This window comes from Paramisgurnus dabryanus, chromosome 2 (genome assembly GCF_030506205.2).
Source record: "Paramisgurnus dabryanus chromosome 2, PD_genome_1.1, whole genome shotgun sequence".
In the NCBI taxonomy this organism is placed as follows: domain Eukaryota; kingdom Metazoa; phylum Chordata; class Actinopteri; order Cypriniformes; family Cobitidae; genus Paramisgurnus; species Paramisgurnus dabryanus.
The window spans coordinates 20761982-20785037 of record NC_133338.1 but is presented as its reverse complement, the minus strand read 5'-3'; the positions used below and the strand labels follow the sequence as shown (position 1 = coordinate 20785037).

Sequence of the window (23056 nt, the reverse complement as noted above, 5' to 3'; positions counted from 1 at the left end):
TGACGAAAAACGCTGTATGCAGTTTTGCATACTTCTCCCATTAACCACACGATGGCGTCGTTGGATAAGTTTTGGAAACTGTAAGTGCTTTTAGAATATTGAGGATTGTAGTGATGAACAGATGTGAATCCCGCGTCCAACTAGCATTTATCTTTTTATTGATTATGCAAAAGCTTTTTATATAAACATAGACATTTAATAAGCAAACGTAAAGCAAAAATAAAACTACAACAGTGAAAAGCTTTGCGAATGTAATTGTATTCATGAATTTCAGAACAAACAAACAAACACAGTGCTAAACTCCAAACAGCAGATTGTAAAAATCTAAACATGAGCATCTTCTTTTGCGCAACATGACTAGACACTTCTAACGTCATAAAATCTTACAGATTAAAAGGATAGACTAGGTCTTCTTATAGTGTTTGTTACATACAGACTTGGGAAGTTTACTTTTATTACCTACACCAGCTAACATTTTTAAATTTGAGAAAGGACATTTATGAATATACTAATATTGTGTTAATCAGTTTACAGAACCACTTACAACTGCAATCACACCAAACATATAATTTTAAAACACTAACAAACAACATTTTAGCTAAGATAATTTAGTCTCTTGTCTTGTCTAGCTGCGCTGCGATTCAGCCTGTGTCTGAAGAGAATGTAATGTGTTATTTGCGCATGCACCTGCAGGGGGCTCACGTGAGTCATCACTGACCACAGAAACAGGAACTACTGTATAAAACAGTGCTTAAAAATAAGTGTTATTATGCCAAAATAATAATTTATTTTGCTTTAAGTGAAACCATTGTAATCATGAAAGTATTCCCATTTTTACAATATGTAACTGTAATCTGATTACTATGGGTTTTTAATGTAACTGTAAAAAGTCAAATAAATAGATTACAGTTCGTTTTTTGTATCCTAATTAGGTAACATATCTGTAATCCGTTACTCCCCAACCCTGGTTACATATTAGTATCTTCAGTAACAGCATGTGGGTTTCTTACTAAAGGCTTAAAGTTAAAACATATCTGAATTTCAGGACCAAATTAACTATTCATACACCCATGTACAGCAGAAACTGACAAAACTTTACAGGTGGCTCTTACATTTCCTCTATTGGGTACTAAACATCGGTTCTCTTTTGAATTACTACTACATAGTTTACAAACAGTTAAGAAATAAAGCATTGTTATAAACAATGGTAACAGCATCAACACCATGTAGTCCCTTTCCCACTGATAGAAATATTGTGTGTTATAATATACTAAATATATTTATACCATCTAGTGAAACAACAGTCTGATTCTGAATCTTTGGTTTACAACCTAGACTTCAGAGTTCAAATAGGCAGAATAAATCATTTTTGTTTACATATTTACACATTCTTTACTGAGAAGAGCAAAAGCAAATGTATAAAACAAAATGTTTGTCACAGAGCTCTTTCCAGTAGTGCTTGTCTATAATAGCTTTGTTTGCAACAGTGCTTATTCATTTCCCGTGCTTACCAAACAACCTGTTGCGTGTGTCTCTTTCTGGGAAAATGCTAAATTTTAAGGTCTCCCTGGGCCAAATGTTCAAGGGCCTCACCCTCACAGCGCATACAGTGATAGCCAAGGTCAGAGGTCAAATCCCAGGAGCCCTGCTTTAGGTAGAAGTCAAGAGATGACTTGTTGCAATCCAGTACAGTGAAATTCAGCTGTGTGCAACCAGCGGCCAAACCAAGCTAAGAGTAATCACAATTAGACAATGAGATTTTTTTTTGGTAAGGCATTGTACTTTTTTCAATACATACCATCAACTGTAATCTAATGTGTTATTTGTTAAGATGTTAACCACAAAGTGTGAACAGAAAATAAATGAGCATAACATTAATAAACAACCGTTACCTGAGCAACTTTGGCCATCAGAGCCTTGCCAATGCCTTTGCCTAAAAATACTCATCAAAAATGATTAATCAGACTTTTACAATTTATTTTTTATCCAATTAAACAAAGACACAGTGTCATTTCTTTACCTCTGAACTCTGGCATTACATACAGGTCCTCCATGTACACTGCTCGGCCCTTCCATGAGCTGTATGTGTAGAAGTACAGCGAGTACCCAATGTTGGTATGATCTGTAAAGAGACACACAAAGAAATTCTAAAAAAATGTCTGGTTTACACTTATCAAACCACAACACATGACAGCAATTATAAAGATTAACTGAGTGCACATGAAAAACAATATAAAGACACAATATACAGTTATCACTATATGGCACTTGACTTTTTCCTTGTCTTTTCTGGCATTTCTGTCCTGTTTCCTCCCATATACTGCAAACTGCATACATTCAACAACATATACAGTGAGGAAAATAAGTATTTGAACACCCTGCTATTTTGCAAGTTCTCCCACTTAGAAATCATAGAGGGGTCTGACATTGTCATCGTAGGTGCATGTCCACTGTGAGAGACATAATCTAAAAAAATCCAGAAATCACAATGTATGATTTTTTTAAACTATTTATTTGTACGATACAGCTGCAAATAAGTATTTGAACACCTGTCCATCAGCTAGAATTCTGACCCTCAAAGACCTGTTATAGGCTTTTTCTCAATTCCAAGAATGCAAAGAACGGACTTGCGTCCTCGTGTAGATCGAACTTGCCAGGTGACCTTGGAAGAATGAACTCAGAAGGTCGCGAGAACAAAGAACGCACTTATGAGAATTGAGATGTGTGCGATCTTCCTGTTGGTCACCTGACCTCCGTCATTGTTTTGCCGCAATGACTTCTGGGGCGTGAAGCGATTTCAGCGCGCAAGTCTGCATTCAATGCATCCTCGAAATGAAGAACACATCCGGGTATTTTCATGCGTCCTCTGTACTTGCGTTCTTGATAATTGGAATGAACTTCGACTGTTAATGATGACGTTGAGCAAGGACACGAGAACGCAAGATCGCTGAAGAACGCATATTGAGAAACAGCCATAGTCTGCCTTTAAAATGTCCACCTCCACTCCATTTATTATTCTAAATTAGATGCACCTGTTTGAGGTCGTTAGCTGCATAAAGACACCTGTCCACCCCATCCAATCAGTAAGAATCCAACTACTAACATGGCCAACACCAAAGAGCTGTCCAAAAACACTAGAGACAAAATTGTACACCTCCACAAGGCTGGAAAGGGCTATGGGGAAATTGCCAAGCAGCTTGGTGAAAAAAGGTCCACTGTTGGAGCAATCATTAGACAATGGAAGAAGCTAAACATGACTGTTAATCTCCCTCGGACTGGGGCTCCATGCAAGATCCCACCTCGTGGGGTCTTAATGATCCTAAGAAAGGTGAGAAATCAGCCTAAAACTACACGCGAGGAGCTGGTCAATGACCTGAAAAGAGCTGGAAACACAGTTTCCAAGGTACCTGTAGGTAATACACTAAGAAATCATGCATGGCATGGAAGGTCCCCCTGCTTAAACCAGCACATGTCCAGGCCCGTCTTTAGTTTGCCAATGACCATTTGGATGATCCAGAGGAGTCATGGGAGAAAGTCATGTGGTCAGATGAGACCAAAATAGAACTTTTTGGTCATAATTCCACTAAACGTGTTTGGAGGAAGAAGAATGATGAGTACCATCCCAAGAACACCATCCCTACTGTGAAGCATGGGGGTGGTAGCATCATGCTTGGGAGGTGTTTTTCTGCACATGGGACAGGGCTACTGCACTGTATTAAGGAGAGGATGACAGGGCCATGTATTGCGAGATTTTGAGGAACAATCTCCTTCCCTCAGTTACAGCATTGAAGATGGGTCGAGGCTGGGTCTTCCAACATGACATTGACCCGAAGCACACAGCCAGGATAACCAAGGAGTGGCTCTGTAAGAAGCATTTCAAGGTTCTGGCGTGGCCTAGCCAGTCTCCAGACCTAAACCCAATAGAGAATCTTTGGAGGGAGCTCAAACTTCGTGTTTCTCGGTGACAGGCCAGAAACCTGACTGATCTAGAGAAGATCTGTGTGGAGGATTGGACCAAAATCCCTCCTACAGTGTGTGCAAACCTGGTGAAAAACTACAGGAAATGTTTGACCTTTGTAATTGCAAACAAAGGCTACTGTACCAAATATTAACATTGACTTGCTCGGGTGTTCAAATACTTATGTGCAGCTGTATCATACAAATAAACAGTAAAAAAAACATACATTGTGATTTTTTTAGATTACGTCTCTCACAGTGGACATGCACCTACGATGACAATTTCAGACCCCTTCGTGATTTCTAAGTGGGAGAACTTGCAAAATAGCAGGGTGTTCAAATACTTTTCCTCACTGTTTGTAACACAGTGGTTCTCAAACTTTTTTCGGTTCCCCAGTTTGAGAACCACGGATGTAACAGTCACAAAAATACATAAAGTAATAGTGGCAAGAAAATGCGGCAAAACAAGCTTATTTAACAATCATAAATAAAGACTAGCCATGACGCAAATATTGTAATTACACAACAAACAGAGGCCGAATAAATATTCTAGTCATAAGCTAACTTAATGAGCATCTAAATATCTTACCAGTTTTTGACTTAAGGTGTTCTGGTACTTCAGCAATAATTCCTTGGAAAAAAGGGTTTTTCGAGAATCCATCCTGCTCTAGATCTATAATAATGAAGGATTGTTATCAGCTTCAAAGGCTTACAGAAGCAAACTACAACACACATTCACATCACGTCATGTATTTTTACAAGCTTACCTTTTTGTGTAATTTTGATCTGGTCAGAAACTTTTTCATGCTCTGCCAATTCCTACAGAACAGAAATGTTATAAAATTTTATTTTAACTGTATTCCTTTGCCTCAGGATAACAAACTCATTTACTACACTTAAGCTTGTGCCTTCATTTTAATATCTTTTATTGTTTTGATAGATGCTCTTTTCCCTCTTACTTACTGCTGTATTGATTTTATTTGTTTTGTATTTTCTAGTGTGTTTATCTCACTACAGTGCCCTTCATCTCACTCACTGGGATTTGTAAGGCAGTATTCTTTGCAAAGCTGATATGAAACAAGATATAATGTAAAAGTTACATTAAAAATATTTAACAAATAAATTAAAGTGTAGTCAGTTATTTAACTTTGTAAACATAATTTTTTCTTAATAATAATAATCTAGTATTTATGTAATTTGTAATGTTTTTGTTATACATAAAAATGTATACATGGATATATGTGCATATATTTTGTCCTGCACAAAAGGTTTGTGGGTCTTTATCATCATAGTTTAAAAAACCTAGCCTAGTGGATAACATGAATGCAGTGACTAGAAAACACTGCTGACTCTGTAGTGCGAGTTTTTATGTTTATTCTGTTTAATGTTCTGTATTGTGACGTCATGCGCTTCCACGATTTAAAAAACTCTCGACTGACAGCTGAGCTGAAGGATGATATCAGGAATAGACACACCAGTCACTGCTTTGACTGAGGTGTCAGATTACAGAAATACCAGTATGTTAAATGAAAGGCCTGCGGAGCAATTATTTCGCCTTTGCACCAGCCGGTATAATCGAGTAAGCATTCATCAGATGCATTCTGTAACAATATTAAAACAACAGAAATATTTACAGTTTGTAATAAAAGACAGCGAACTGATGTCTGTCACGAAGGTCTGTGTACCTTTTGATAGTTTGTTTTTCAACTTCAAATGAAATAAGCAGAAACGAGAAAACGGACCCTTTGTTCGTTTTTTCCCGAAAGACGAAAAACGAGACTTCGGGTTGATTTTTCGTTTGTATGGGCCCTGTCCCAATATTCACACTAAGCCCTAAGGCAGGGGTGGGGAACCCTGGTCCTGGAGGGCCACTGTCCTGCAGAGTTTTGTTCCAACCCTAATTAAACACACCTGAAAAATCAAATTAAAGTCTTCAGGGTTACTTGGAAATGAAATTCAGGTGTGTTTGATTAGGGTTGGAACTAAACTCTGAAGGTCCATTGCGGGTGCTTCACTCTACGTGCCCGGTTCTATTTCCCACACGTCCGCATGACAGAGATGGACGCGGAGGGTGGTGAAGTTTGCCCGGGCTTTCGGAGCGTTCGACTCACATGGCGGATCGATTGCTGGTTTGAGTCCCGCTCAGAGCGTTTTGCAGCTGTTAGTAATTTCACAATTAATGTACTATAAAGTAAAATGTTAGCTAATATTATCACTAATACTTATCTGTTTTGTGACACAATAACTGAAGTAAGCCATTAAACTCTATTATTTTAGGAGTATGAAATTCCTCATTAAACTAATTTTTGTGAAGTAAACATTTTATATGTTTTCCCTCTGAGTTTTGCCGGCGTCCGACCATAGCAACCGTTTTGCTCCCTCATTGGTTAGCTGTTCGAAATGTCAGGACACCACAAGGATTCTGGGTAATAGCCCATAGCAAAGTGCGGTTTGATGCGCACTTGCGAAAGGGGTGCATTAAGTGCACTTATGATCACCCTTGGAGAGCACCATTAGAGAATCGGAACACCCTACGGTCTTGCACCCGTTAGCGAGAGCGCGCATTGAGGGGCACAAGTGCGTATATTGGGACAGGGCCTAAAATTCGTTGTGACATGTGGGCGGTCGCTAGATGCATCTCTCCGCCAATTGGTCAACCAAAATGTGAATATGTGGCATCATCCGTTGTTCCTCAAGTCTGTTCAACAAAATAAAAGTCCTCCGCTGCTGTAGCAATAGGCTACTAATCTTTAAACTTTACAGGTCAGGTCTTAAATTGTGGTTTCTTCTGTTTAACTTAACGGGTTTCGGACATATATTTATTTCATAAATATTAATCTGCACCTTCATGGTTTTATTTTATTATTTTATTTTATATATTTGGTGAAGCCGCGCTACCCTTTATAAACAGCGCAGATAGGATCTAAAGTACAGGGCCGGGTTTCCCAAAAGCATCGTAAAGCCGAAAGTATAAATAGGGACGTCCGCGTATGCGCGCCGTCCGCATGAAGTCATTTTCGTCATCAGCAGCCCAAAATTTGAGACCGCGCGGACAGTGCGCGTACGACAGCGCATGCGCGTGAAAATATTTAGACAGGACACTCCACTATTAACAATTATTCAAAGGAAATAGACAGCATTTGCACAAACACTATCGTTTTTCTTCTTTAACTTTTACATATTCCAAGAACAGAAAGCTGTGGAGCATGTTTGTTTGATTCCTGTTCTTTGCTGTATTGTTGTTTGTTCTAAACTGTGTTTGCAATGGTGGATCAGTTTTTTTTCACCTATCCTAATGTTTTAATGTACTGTAAATGTCGCCAAATCAGTGCTGCCCTGACAGCCTGTTAGACTAATAATTTGAATAAGAAATCATTTGTATTGCGTATAGTGTCGAACGCGGCCATCCGCGTGTAGCCGCGGGGATTATACTCGGAAAGCTGCGCGGACGCGGAAAAAAGTATACCCGGGCCTTGAGGCTAAGTAGATCGTAAAAACCCTTACGAAAATTAAACATGGTTTTATTGTGGTAAAAGTGTAGTAACCATGCTTTTTTGGTGAATGGATTACTATTAGCAAAACTACACTAACCATGGTTTAACTATGGTTTTTAAAAACCATAGTTGTCAAAACCATGGTTATTTTGTGGTTACCATGGTTTTACTACAGTAACCATGGTTTTTTGGTTTTAACTGTAATAAAACCATGGAGTATTTTCGTAAGGGAACGATCGTACGAATCATCTTAGAATTTCCCAAAAGCTTCGTAACAAGTAGCACTTGAAAATCATCGTAGATCTACGAGTGGTCTGGGGCCTCATTTATCAACAGTGCGTAGAAAATGTTCTATATTTGTACCTACGAATGAAATTTAGAAAGTGCCTAAGTAAAAAAAAATCGGGATTTATCAAACGTGCGCATGGGGTTCGTACGCACATCAGTAAGAAATCCTTGATGATAAATCCCACTTGTTCTTAAGCACCATGATCGTGCACGTTCATGGTCATTTGCATTCCGAAACGCCTCCAATGAACCATATATGGTGACAACACCTCCCGTTATAAGTCACATGGTTTTGTTTTTTCCCTCATCGCAATAATGGCAAAGAGAACGAAAAAGAGGAACTTTACAGACACAGAAATTGAGTTACTCGTGGATGAGGTTAATTCCTCCCGTACTGGTTCACTTAGTACGGGAGGAATAACAAAAGAAAACAAATCTGCATGGGAACATGTTACCAGTGAGTTTTATTCCGTTGGGTATAAGAACACTTTAACAGTATTCATTTTTAACAACTTGGGGTGGATAATAAATAGGGAAAGTGTTCTTTTAACGCTGGGGATGGACGGTCCTGTGTAGTATCGCTATTCTACCACTAGATGCTCTGCTTACGCATACTCCGAGGTGTGCGTATATTTACACACATTTCTACGTATAAGTACAATTTGATACATTCCACACTTTGCGTAAAATTGTTCCTACGCACACTTTACGCACACTTCTGTTCGTACGCAGGCTTGATAAATGAGGCCCCTGGAGTAATCGTTAATTCTTAAGTGCATCGTAAGACAACAGAGTTACAAGGACACCTGCAGGACAACCATCAAATTGCACTCCTGCAATGACGATAATGTAATGTTTTATATGTAGGCTATATTTATTTATTGGGTTCTTATTTGTTTATTTTAATATAATATATTATACGGAAGAGGATTAGGGCCACTGGTGAAATTTTTTTTTTAATTCTGACTTTATTCTCAGAATTCTGACTTTATTCTCAGAATTCTGACTTTATTCTCAGAATTCTGACTTTAATCTCAGAATTCTGACTTTAATCTCAGAATTCTGACTTTAATCTCAGAATTCTGACTTTAATCTCAGAATTTGAATTCTGACTTTAATCTCAGAATTTGAATTCTGACTTTATTCTCAGAATTCTGATTTTAAAGTCAGAATTCTGACTTTAATCTCAGAATTCTGACTTTAATCTCAGAATTCTGACTTTAATCTCAGAATTCTGACTTTAATCTCAGAATTCTGACTTTAATCTCAGAATTCTGACTTTAAACTCAGAATTCTGACTTTAAACTCAGAATTCTGACTTTAAACTCAGAATTTGAATTCTGACTTTATTCTCAGAATTCTGACTTTATTCTCAGAATTCTGACTTTATTCTCAGAATTCTGACTTTATTCTCAGAATTCTGACTTTATTCTCAGAATTCTGACTTTATTCTCAGAATTCTGACTTTAATCTCAGAATTCTGAGAAAAAAGTCAGAATTCTGAGAAAAAAGTCAGAATTCTGAGAAAAAAGTCAGAATTCAAATAATTTTTTCACCAGTGGCCCTAATCCTCTTCCGTAATATTAAAAATTAAAACGAGAAATCAAATTTAAATGACTAAACATAAATTAATAAATTTGGTACAAGTTGGTAAAAGTGTTTTTTTTTTGTATTTTAGTAAAAGTTGGTACTAGCAAATTGATAAATGGTTCCTACCGATTGCTGCTTCATCTAAAAATGTTTTGAAGGGAAATGGCATCTAATTATAGAAACCAAATAAATAAACTTTAAACTCAGAATTCTGACTTTAAACTCAGAATTCTGACTTTAAACTCAGAATTCTGACTTTAAACTCAGAATTTGAATTCTGACTTTATTCTCAGAATTCTGACTTTATTCTCAGAATTCTGACTTTATTCTCAGAATTCTGAGAAAAAAGTCAGAATTCTGAGAAAAAAGTCAGAATTCTGAGAAAAAAGTCAGAATTCTGAGAAAAAAAGTCAGAATTCAAATAATTTTTTCACCAGTGGCCCTAATCCTCTTCCGTAATATTAAAAATTAAAACGAGAAATCAAATTTAAATGGCTAAACATAAATTAATAAAGAAGTAAAACGTATTTGGTACAAGTTGGTAAAAGTGATTTTTTGTATTTTAGTAAAAGTTGGTACTAGCAAATTGATAAATGGTTCCTACCGATTGCTGCTTCATCTAAAAATGTTTTGAAGGGAAATGGCATCTAATTAAAGAAACCAAATAAATATTTACAGTACAATGCAATAATCCATAATAATAAATAAACATATATAATAAAAACAAATAATAATAATCTAAACTATAATATAAAATGCAGAAGGCATTTCGCTGTGGGACGAGTCCTAACTAAATACGGAAAATAATATTTCATTATGCACAAATTATTAAAACATTTCATAAAACAAGTCATTGATCAATTATGATTAATAATATTAAAATATTATTGCACATCGGCTAAAGATCATTAGCCTAAACAAGCTTCTGCTACAAATTTGAGTCATTCTATTGGTGAAATCTCAGCACTTGACAAACGGATAGCGACTCGTAAGTAGCACTTAAAACCCAGCTGCGAGCGATCGTTATACGTGCATCTTTGGGAAACGCACGTAAATGAACAACCAAGGGCGTAGGTTTGATTCTGGCATTGGTGGGGACATAAATAACATGGTCGCATTGCAAAAACTGTTTATCACCGTTTACTTGACATAAACAACAGACAACTCAGTAGGCTATGCACTTTACTCAGTGACATCTGACTCGCCACCCCCGGTGCCATCCCAAATTGAATGTACTATAATAAAGAATTTATTATGTCCTAGAGCCTAATAAACAGTAACTGTTTAGGTCTTTGTCAAAAAAAAAAGAAAATCACATTGTAGCATATATGAATCCATATTTACTTTATAACATTGAAGAATATGCAATTAATATTTAATTCTTAATTTAATTTTGCCAAAAAAATCCCAGTGTTGAAGTAGGTATGTATATCATGCTGTTTCCTGAACAACGTTTCTGTAGTTCACATTAAATCTTCTTTTCATTAACAGACAGTTAATCAGTGTTAAAAAAATAGTTTAAGTTTAAAATGCAACCTTACATTATGTCTACATCTGTGCAAGTATGACCACAGTGCAGTAATGTAAAGTATTCAGCAATCATGACATGAATTCATGTTTTTACCATGTTGGGGTTATTTCCTTTCATGGATTAGGGACCCCCTAAATAACCTTGCCACCCCATTTATAAAAGGTTGACACAAGTTTGCAACTCCTCAGGTTGACAAGGGATTGTCGTGTATTGGTGAAAACACTGTCCTCGAATCATTATGTGACAACTTGTTCCGTATTTTGTGCATGAAACAGTTACAGTGGGTATAATAATACTTTCTTCCTCACTTACCTGTAGCCCGAATAATCACGCTCGTCTTGTTGAGTGAACTTTGGCGCGTTGTACAAAGTGAAACCATCCTATCACACGTAGCGAGTAAAGACAAGCCCATCATAAAGTGATGTGCGTTAGAGAGGCGGGACTCAAGAAATGCTAATCCAATCATATTAGCAATGTGAGTAAGAGAGGCGGGACTAAAGAAATGCAAAGCCAATCATATTAGCGATATGAGTTACGGAGGCGGGCATTGCAGAGAAAGAAAGCTGTTAACCGTTTGTGTACCACATAGAGCGTTATTTTTACAGAACGGGATTGCAAACGATTTCTAATCTCATTTAAATGATTCCTGAAAAAAATATAATAAGTAAAAAAAAGAAAACACAAGAATAAGATGGTCATCAGTGATTATATATAAATACAGATTATTTGTTTGGTCGAAATTATTGCTAGGGACAATTCAGTCTTCCCTGAATATTGGTAAGGACATGTCCCTAGCGTCCCACCCTAAATCTACGCCCATGTACAACGAATGTTCGTTAAGTAGCTCGTAGAAAGCGCTCTTAACTGCAATGTTCAACCAAGTGTAAATACGTACCTTTCTTCAGTTTTGGACAAGAGATAAAGTTTGATTTATATGACAGATATGAAAAGTTATCAAAAAAAAAAACAATGTCATGTGGTAATTTTGTTGAAGTGATGGTTTGTCTTCGGTTGTTTTCTGTGTGCGCGCTTTTGTTTTTTAAGAATGAACCACAAATCGCGTTCTTGTGAAGGGGAAATTATCTTATTTTTAATGTGTTTATTACTACTAAAATAATATTTTTGTTATATTTTTATCTTAATATTATATTACATTTTACAACCAGACTTTCTTAAACTTTTTAAAATCATGAATGTAAAAGCAAGTAGAATGCTTCAACACAGTGCAACAGATAGCTCTGGCACATTTTTGCCGGATTTATTTGTTTTATGAAGAATTGAGTCAAATCAATCTCTTAGAGTACATGTGATTTAATAAACACACGATGATATTTGCTGTGTGGTGAATAACAAGGCCTAACAGTAAATAATAACTAATCAATATCTAAAAAAATAAAGAAACTCAAAATAAGAGGACCGAATACGACAAGCAAGTTCTGCATAATGCAGAAATGCTGATTGAGCTTCATGTTTCTTTATTGAGATCACGTGCATTGGCTTGGCTTATAATGATCGAGCTAAGCTCATTGCTGGTAAGAAAGATGATAATTATTAAGACATTATTAGGTAATTAAATAGATTTGTAATAATTGTTCATTTATATTTAATTCATATTGACTGTTAGGCCTATTTATAAAAAATAATATTTACGTAATAATTTTCATGAGTACTTTTTAAATGGCTTCTTTTTAGTCAAAGATTTGTATTTAGTACAGTCACACTGCATGTTTGGGAAGTATGACAGTACTTATCCGTAATTAGATTTTTTAGTATTCCCACTCATGCAAATATGACTATTGCACAAGTAGCCTATCTTTTTATATTTCTCCATAAACCTTCGAAAACTAACAAAAAAAATCTGCTATGATTTTCATAGTTTTGCAATACCAATACATAAAATTACATCCTAACCCAAACCCCAAATCTAACCCCAACCCCAAGCAATAATTTAAAAATAGAAAATAAACAGGAAAAACAATATTTAAAATGACATTAAAAATAAAGTCGTGAGAGCCGGGACACGAAAAACTATTTATAGAAATAAATGTGGTGACACGAAAAAAGCAGAAAAGCGTGTCCATGAATACGAATAAATATAAAATATTTCGTAATTATACCACAGAATGCCTTGAGGTAGGGTTGCAACACCAACTGATAAGGAATGAATATATTGACATTACTATAAAATGTATTCATATATTTACAATAAATCTCTATAATCTTTTCTGTGGAAATTATGTTTTGAATGTTTTAGGTAACCTAATTGGCTTCGTTTATTTACTATTCATTTATATATTTATTAAGGCATTCTAACATCTCTGAGTATATTCATGGCAAGAACCGGTTAATCTATACACAAGTTACAAGGTGATCTACCCACAGTCGAGAAAAAATTTGCAATAATGTTTCTTATTTAGGCCTATGTTTTATTACTCTGAGTTTGGGAAATAGAATTTGTGGAATTATATGAAAAATATAAAAATATATTTCAATAATAAATATATAATATATACGTTTACTATATTTAAAAAAAAATGTGTTATTATTCGAAGGTTTATGGAGAAATATAAAAATGTTGGCCTACTCTCTATTATATCTGCAAGAGTCATATTTGCAGGGGTGGAAATACTGAAAAATCTACTTACGTAAAAGCATTGTTACTTCCCAAACATGCGTGACTGTCCTCAATACAAACATGTGACTAAAAACAAGCCACTTTAGTCATGTACTCATACAGCCAGTAGCAAATATTGCACTGTGAATATTATTCTGCCTTGCTAAAAACTAGAGATCTGCCCGAAGCCGAATACGTTATTATATAGGTTATTATATAGGCTATAATATAAAATAGATAAAGAGCTTAAATAGATAAAAAAAATATTAAAATGTAAAATTTTATGAGCAAAAATTTAAACTGTAGGCAGTTACTATAGCCCTATTTCGACGAAATTGTTTTCATGAGGATGTCTTTAGAAATATGTATGCCTCCTTCGTGATAAATCTAGTACGTTTGGATGAAGATTTCGCGGTGAACATGGGAGTTTATAATTCGAAACACCCAAATGCGGTGCACATTCATGTTGTTAATGATCATTCACATTGCTTAAAAAAAAGAAAGACGCTTCACTGATTCAGTGTAAACGCAAAGCGCGTGACCATACGGTGTTGATCTAAAAGGATGCGCTCTGTCTTACCAACAAAAATCCTGCAATGTTCGACGGTATGAGCTTGATAATTTTAACCATCCCAATGCGGGTAATCTCCGACAATAAAGAAACGTAAAGCTCAATCAGGGGCAATTGCGCAGAACTGTTTCTGTCTGGATATTTTAAGTTTCTCTGTTTTTAGAAATTGGTTAGTTATTATATACTATTAGGTCAAAATTATTTTCTTTGTGTGTTTATTAAATTTGTGTACTGTATATAAGAGACGGTAAGATTCTGTACACATCAATTATTTATCACATCAAATATAATAAATAATTCCGGACAATCCTGTATTTTATGTGATATGTGGCAACGCTAGCTGTTGCTGCAGCATCCATAAAACTTTTCACTTTTACCTCCATGATTTTAAGAAGTTTAAGAAAAGTTATGACTGTATTACACTTGGCTGAACATTTATCTACATCCTCTAGTCGACGCTGTATATAATGGGAAGCGATCTTTACCAAACATCTAAAATATAATAACATAATAACATTAAACAGTCCAGGTGCAGATTAATATTTCTGAAATAAATATTTATTCAAAACTTAGGTTACACAGAAGATAGCTCAATCTAGGACCTGTAGATTTAACAGTAGGCTACAGCAGCGGAGGACTTTTATTTTGTTGAACAGACTTGAGGAACAACGGATGATGTCACACATTCACATTTTGGTTGACCAATTGGCGGAGAGGTGCGTCTAGCGACCGCCCACACGTCACAACGAATTTTAGAGTGGTTTATTCGTTTTGTACCAAAAAACAAAACAAAAACGAAAAATCAACCCTCGTTTTTCTTCTTTAGGTAAAAAACGAAAAAACGAACAAAGGGCCGTTTCCTCGTTTCTGCTTATTTCATTTGAAGTTGAAAAACAAACTATCAAAAGGTACACGGACACACGCAGCACATCAATGTTTATTAGATGTTTCAGGTTCTAAAACTGTCAAAATTCGACTCGTGTGAGGTTATAACACGCGCTCACCAGTATCATCCGCGAGATGTCCTTACAGTCCTCTAGCGTGGCTGGCCGGATCGTAAAATCCATCTCTCAACAGTGAAAGAGAGGACAACGTTTCAGTGTTCGTCAACGTAGAATGAAAGTGTGGCAATGTGATGGGATTGTGTCGCAGGGATTCTCACACACGCGACACTCAGACAGCGCCATCTGCATGTTCTGCTTTGATAATGCAGTTAATCCACCACTACGGTCATTTAAAGGGACAGTGCACCTAAAAAAAGGCATTATTTACTCTCACCCTCTGAAGTTGCTACAGACCTGTATACAGTTCTTTGTTCTGCTGAACACAAAGAGAGATATTTAACAAAGCAGAAAACAGGAGCACCATTGACTTCAAAAGTCAAAGGTGCTCAGAAACGATGGTTACAAACACTGCTCAAAATATCTTCCTTTGTGTTCAGCAGAACAAATACATTTTTACAGGTCTGTAACAAATTAAGGGTCATAATGATGAGAGATTTTCATATTTGGGTGACGTATTCCTTTAGGGCAAATATAAAAGGTGAGCTACCTTCCTGGATACCTTGTTCCAGCCCAGCTCCAACACATCTGTATGTAAATTTTAGGTAACCCTGAACAGCTTGGTTTAGCTTTGTTAAATGGTGTGTTACATTTTGCAGGACAGCTTCTTCAAAGGGTAAAAAATGTATTTAAGTTGACGTATAGGAGATACTTTTATCATATCTTATAGACAGACAGACAGACAGACAAACAGACAAACAAACAGATGAATAGATCGTATACAAAAAAATATTAAATTTTTGGTACCAGTAGCAAAAGTACTGCTTTATGGTTTATTTTTACATGGTGTATTATTTGTGTCTGTGCAATAACTCTGACATGAGGACAAATACTCTTATTGTCCCAGAGAAACACATTTCCTGGGTACAAATGGATGTGCTCCCGAAAATGATTTTTTTTTCTTATATTATTGTTTTAGTGGGAAGACCATATATATTAATTAAGTTAACCTGTTGCGGTGACTGCCAATCAGTCACCCACAGAGGTTGTGGGCAAAATGCTGTTTTGACTCGTGCACCAATAACAATGTCCATATCTTGACCCTTAACTTTTATATTTTGTTTATTCACATATGGTTTAAATATTAAAAAAGGGTTTACAAAGTCACAAATTCATATAGATCTTACATGGCTTTCCAATGCCATTCCAATTAATTTCCAATACCATACACCAATCTTACGTTCAAAACTGGTATGCTTATTATTACCCGCACCTGTCCAGCATTTCCTCTGTCCCAATGTCAATACTCCACCTAATGCACAAAACAAGAATAACACCATATATGGCTCTTACTTAAACTATAGGTGTGAGCACAAAACACAGCTTTTCACTCAGGTTTGAGCAATCTGCATTTGGCCTTGGTTCATGTCTCTCACTGTCAGAAGAGGATCTGAATCTGAAAAAGTTTTGATGTGTTTTTGTTAAAATAGACCAAAAGTGTTTCGGGGACATGAAAGTAAATTTCTTCATCTTATGTTTTTTTTTCTGATTTTTAAGTTGTGTGTGCAAGTCACCAAATCCAACACTGTCAGAAAAAAAGGTTTAAAACTGTACCTTTTCTGCCACTGGGGTGGTACCCTAAGGCAGTGTTTCTCAAACTTTTTCGGTGTGCGGCCCCCTCTTGTGTACAGTGGATCCTTTCGTGGCCCCCCAAAGAAAATTTATGACATAAAACAAAATAAAACTTAAAATTGGAATTAAAAAAACTATTTAATTATACAATGTAGTGCTGTTAGTTAGTAGCCTTATTTTCTGAGGTTTAAATACACTGAATTTATAATAAATTAATGCATTTTATTAAGTCATTAAACTGGGTCCCCCCTGGCACCATCGCAGGGCCCCCAGGGGGCCACTGCCCCCAGTTTGAGAACCAATGCCCTAAGGTACTGTTTTGTACCTTTACAGGTACATACTTAACATAATACAATGTTGTGTACCTTTAAAGGTACAGTTAACAGTTTTGTACCTCTAAAATTTAACTGGAACAAAAATTTTATAATTATAACAAAAGGTACAACATTTCAATGTGCTGTATACCCACAAATGTAAGTTAGGTTTAGTTAGATTAGTTAGGTTAGCTGGTTTAGTTAGGTTGAGTTAGTTTAGTTAGTTAAGTTAAATTAGTTAAGGTAAGTTAGTTTACTAAGTTAAGTAAGTTACTTTTGTTAGTTAGTTCGGTTAGGTTAAGTTAGGGGTGGCACAGTGGCTCGGTGGATAGCACTGTTGCCTCACAGCAAGAAGGTTCCCAGTTTGAGCCCCAGCTAGGGCAGGTGGCCTTTCTGTGTAATGTTCTCCCTGTGTCAGCATGGGTTTACTCTGGGTACTCCGGTTTCCTCCCACAGGCCAAAAACATGCAAGTTTAAAAATAGCACCATTTTGAAACACATCAACAACTGGTAACTGTTAGCTAGACTTGAAAATATTTTTTTGTGTTACAACTGAGCCTGAAGTACAATTATAATAATTTGAAAACAATGTAAATTACACGAATTGCAATGATAACTGTAAATACAATATCAGGAAAAATATTTGAACATTATTTGTCTTAATTGTGCCACCCTTTTAAAGAATATATATCAGTATGTATTGATGCATAATACAATCATGGTTAGATAAAGGATCATGGATGGATAGATAGTTGTGTGTGTGAATATCTATCTATAATAGACAAACACTCAAACTATACCCACCTCTAGAATATAGACAATTCTAGCAAGTGTTACAATTAACATGTGCAGTTCTGTCACTTTCTGTGTAATTGTAAGACAACAGTAGCTTCTAGAAACAAACTTCAACTGTTCGTTATATGTGTGTCTTGTTTGTGTTAAAAATAATCTTACTCAAATATTTTTAAATGATTAAGCCAAACCCAAAATCCGTTAGATTGTGTGCCGCTCAACCTTATTTGAAATCTTAGTATCGCAGTACCCCCCATCTGCCGGTAGGTGCCACCCAAGCACTAAGTGAAACTCCGTGAAACTGCTAAAAAATGGATAAAATCCTTAAAACGCTGTCTACCCTTGAGTGAGTTGTTGAAATAAACTTTCTGTGCCGTTTCTTATTCACTTATTTCGCATATATTTGCCCTGTTTATTATATGTTGACCCAATAATAAAATCGTTTAGACAGTCTGGCCCTCGATTTGTGTATTTTCAGACTATTTACTGCTATGTGCTGCTAAAAATAGCTAAATGTGCGCAGTCACTGAACAGGGCTGTTTGGGTGGAGAGGAATCAGAGGAGTGTTACTGTCATTTTAACCGTCATATTTTGCTCACAAGCTGGCCCAGTGCCACTAATAATAGGTCCAGTACTGAAATAACGGGCGCTTCTGTGACTAAACCGTTGTATGAGAAGAAAATCTTTTCCACTAGCCACGCGCATGATCTTTGGATGACGTAAGTGCAAGATCCAGCCGCATGCAGTGAAAGAGTGCACACACATCTGTCCACATAAAACAGCATGTGCGGGGGATTTAGACGGCTAATTGTGTTATTTATAAGCTGAATGGCAGGAGCTGAGAGGAAAAATATAAAATACCGGATAAAAGCAACAACGTCAGAACAGTTAACCTTGCTAATAATGATTATGAAAAAAATCTCAATAAGGCATATTGAATTTCAAATAGGCCACTATTCTTAATTCCTCTATTTGTGCCTCAAATTTTCAAGGACATGAATGACGCACAAGCGGATCTGTGAGTGATCAACGAAAATGTTAAATGTGCCCTAACAGTAAAAAGAAAAAAGCTGCAGCTTTACGCATTTAATATGGCCTCATTAGGACCATTAAAACGCTGAGAACTATTATATAACTGACATTAACTATATTAACTATAGCACTCAGAAAACCCTTGCATTTATGGAAAACGGCGATCCTGATGTCACAACCAATGCTGCGTTCCAGATGTATCCAGAAGTTGAGACCTCCCAGTTTAAATGTCCACCTCCGACCTCACTGCGTTCCAGTCAACCACACAATATATTTGCATGTTTCCCACAATGTCACGATAAAACGCCAAGAAAATGTTGGGTTCGTGTGCCAGTTTTGGCAAACACTGGATATTTTAATGTTCATTTTCATAGATAGCCTATTACCTGCTGTAAATTTTTTGAAAGATGACAAAGAGTTGGTCACCATCTTGTCCATGATGTAAAATCAAGGTTGATCAATCTGCCCCAAGTTCAGAGGTCAGATATCCAACATGGTTCATTTTCATAAGGGTCCAGATGTTTACTTCCGCATTTGAGATGGGGAATATCCGATATCCGTGTTGTCTTGAACTTCATTTAATTCAACAAGTCCCCATTAAATCAATACTGAAAAAATATTTCTCTGTGAGTGAAAAAAATCATGTGCCCTCATATTTTTTAATCAAAAACACTTTTCTTCCCTTGAAAGTTCCTGTCACGAGCAATGGCGCAAGGATGGCCCGGGAAAAGATTGCAGGGATTAGCAATTAGCATCATGACCCAATTTACAACGATCCAATCACTTCTCGTTGGATGAAATCAAGTACCGCACCCTACCTTTGTTCTCATTTCAGAAGCCGTTTACTAGGATATAAGTCATGACAATCGCTACTTCTGTTTCATGATAACTTTTATCAAAATCTTAAAATGTAGATGATCTTGTGGGGATCATTCTCTGATGACGTCAGGTAGATGGCTTATACAGAAGCATTCTTTAACCCCACCCCCCTCCAATTGTCAGGTCATTTCTCAATGTCAAGGATACTTCCTTGGCAGGACTAATCCTTACAAGTCAATTCCTTCAGAGGCTAGGCGAGGCTCCTCTTTGGAGAACACGTAAATGGAACAGGCTAGTAAGTGCACGTCATTGCGTCATTACGTCAGTAAAAATTTGTGTTTTCGGCGCTGCCCGCATAGTATTGTGGGTGATTTGAGAGCGCGAAGAATAGACATATGCATCCTCTCCTGTATATGGGATATTTCTCGAACAAAGGACTCAGTCCTTGGTTGCAATTCCGAGGATCCTCGACATTGGAACAGTCCTTCGACGGATGTCGATGACGTAGGATCCTCGAAATTCTGGCTTCCGAGGATCCTTCCTTGACTTTGAGAAACAGCCCCAGTCTGCTGCGAGTTCCATTTCTGAATGAAACACTTACTTTTCTTAATCCAATCAATTTACAGTGGAAAACACAAGCCACGCCTGCTACTTTCCTAGTGTGATATTCTGTTTCAATCGTAAATACTTCACAACATGAAAGTAAAGTCGATCATGACTTCTAATTTACTGGGAATTTAAACATACCAGATGGAAGAACAGGGACACAGTTAATTTGTTCATATTATACAGGAACCAGAATGCAGAGTTGAATGAATCCATATATTATAAAGTTCCTAAACAGGTTTGAAACTAGTAGAAACCTCTAGAGACCCTTTAGATGCCAACTGGACACTGCAATGTAATCCAATTTGTAGTCCAATAATTGTGTGAAATCCAGACTAAAGTCTCATAATGTAATTATGATGACATGGCGACAGTATGCCGGTATTTGCAAATGTGTATTATAGGGACAGAATCTTATTGTTTGGGGCAAATTGCTGTCGGATGCTTTATGAATGCTGCTGCCATTGAGCTGTTTTCAAATTGCCCATCAGTACGAATGTTTCGTCACTGAGTAGGTGGTTCGAATGCAACCAGGAAAAATGTACTGAGGAATATTTGGTTCGTGCAAAACTGTCACAGTACTTGGTACTGTAAATAAGTTCTGGAACTAATGGCTGGAAAATTCTGTAAAAGGCCTTGGCTGGGTTACTTTTGACCCATAATGGCTAAATATTGGTCAGAACACATGCTGGGTTAAAAATGACCCAATGTTGGGTTGTTGTTATGCAACCATGGGATATAATAACCCATCAGTTGGGTTAAAACAACCTATCATTGGCTCAATCTTAACCCAGCTGTGTGTTCTGTCCAATATTTACCCATTATGGGTCAAAATTAACTCAGCCATTTTTAGAGTGTATGTGACCCTGTGTGTGAAATCCAGGCGAAAGTATCATTATTTAATTATGAGTTTATGAGCATCAAAGTTAGATTTTTACTCATTGATTTCAATCTTTGGCACACTCTCAGAAAAGGGCTTTTCACATCTGAAATTGTTAACCCTGGGTTATTCTAAATCCTTGGTTATCTGTTTTATGTTTCACACTGTTCATTCTTAACAAGGGGTTAAGAGATAACCCTAGGTATTCATAATCTAACATTTCACACTTAACATTCCTAAACCCTGGGTTAACATTTCATTTCCATATTTGTGGTATAAACAGTCATGTTTTAAATCTCTATGGATGTAATTTTTTTTCCATTTCAGGTGTTTTCTGTACACAGATGGTTATATGAGGTACGTGTACTTCAGTTTCTGAATGACTGTCCATTGCTAAGTATTGAGTCACAACATTCTAACCCTGCTTCATTTGCACTGCATGCGTTTGGCACTACAATGCACGGTTAACCCCCCAAAAGCGGTGCTAACCCTGCTTCGGCAATGGCTTCGGTGCTGGGTTAATTTCAGGGATAACCCTGCTTCTAAGAAGCTTTCTTTTAGAAAGGTCCTAATATGTACCATTTAGCTACAGATGTACATTTGAGGTACCAAAATGTACCTCTTAGGTATCAATGTGTACCATAGAGCTACACTCTAAAAACAAACGGTGCTATATAGCACCAAAAGTGGTTCTTTACACTGTCAAAAATAAAGGTACAAAACTGTACCTTTTCTGACACTGGGGCTGTACCCTTTCAAAAAGTACAGCTTTGCACCTAAGGATTTCATTTTAGTACCACAGAAGTATATTCTGGGACCAAAGAGAGCTTATTCGTACCTCAAAAATACATATTAGTATCTCAAAGGTACATACTGGTACTAAATGTTTACATATCTGTACCTAATGGTCCATACAATTACTTTTTTAAAGGGTGCTGCCCCACTGACAGCTAGGTATTTTGACTTTTTTCTAACAATGTAGGTCCTTAAGGTACGGTAATCTACCCAAAATTGTATTCCGTTTTGTATTCCTGTAAAGGTATCAAACGGAAACTTAGGGTACAGCCCCAGTGACAGAAAAGGTACAGTTTTGTACCTTTATTTCTGACAGTGTGCTCGTAATCATATAGAAGAACTGTTTTTAGTGCTATATAGCACCGGTGAAGCACCTATGTAGAACCATATGGGGGCCATATAGCACCACTTTTGGTAAAAAAGAGTAGTTTTGGAAAAGGTGCACCCCAGTGACAACTTTGGTACATTCATGTACCTTTTTTCGAGAGTGCATAGTCATTCTCTGTCAATATATTAGATATAGTTATTTTTTCACAGAATGTTCTTTACAATATGATTTTATGTAAAAACCAGTACAGTAAATCACAAAAATTACTTTACCTGGGTTTCATAACATAACAACGTCTTAGACCTAAAATAACATAGGTTAAGGCTACACAGAAGACAACATACAGCAACATCTAATGTATTTCTATCAGCTAGGCAGGAAATTGTCTTCTTTTCCTGTTTAGTCTATGACTTGATGCCATTCTTTTACTGCTACTATATTGTTTTAAATCTCCTTTTTAGAATGCTTACATTACTCTTAATATGACAACAATCCCCAATTTAAAGGAATTCATAAGAAGTTAAATGAAATCAGCTGTAATGTGGATTATAATTTATATATATATATATATATAGATATGAATGATGAGATAAGAAGGGGAATTTGCTCATCATGTGGCTGATGCAACCAAGTCGCAAGAGAACTTATGAGCAAGTAAAATAAAAAAAAATCTGATTCGGTCTTTAGTACCAACGTCCCTATTTTCCATATTAGGAGAAAAACAACAGTTTGACATCACCGTTATATCTGAATGAGGAAGTAGAGTGAGTAGACTGTAGTCATGCACCATCCAGACGGAGTAGCCATTAGTC

General features: G+C 36.5%; 1 protein-coding gene across 2 annotated transcripts; it reads right to left on the bottom strand.

The window, feature by feature from the left end:
* Positions 1 to 135: 135 nt before the first annotated feature.
* Positions 136 to 15213, bottom strand: LOC135750744 (thialysine N-epsilon-acetyltransferase-like). Of its 2 annotated transcripts, XM_065269729.2 has the most exons (7): positions 15050 to 15213; positions 4725 to 4776; positions 4547 to 4630; positions 2021 to 2122; positions 1893 to 1933; positions 1512 to 1729; positions 136 to 652 (listed from the first exon to the last, which is right to left on the bottom strand). In XM_065269729.2, the coding sequence occupies exons 1-6, from the start codon at positions 15110 to 15112 to the stop codon at positions 1550 to 1552; spliced, it is 522 nt and encodes a 173-aa protein (XP_065125801.2). In that variant the 5' UTR covers positions 15113 to 15213; the 3' UTR covers positions 136 to 652; positions 1512 to 1549. The 2 variants fall into 2 exon arrangements, with proteins under 2 accessions (XP_065125801.2, XP_065125800.2); XM_065269728.2 differs by having other exon boundaries at positions 136 to 1729; positions 15050 to 15212.
* Between the last annotated feature and the right edge of the window lie 7843 nt (positions 15214 to 23056).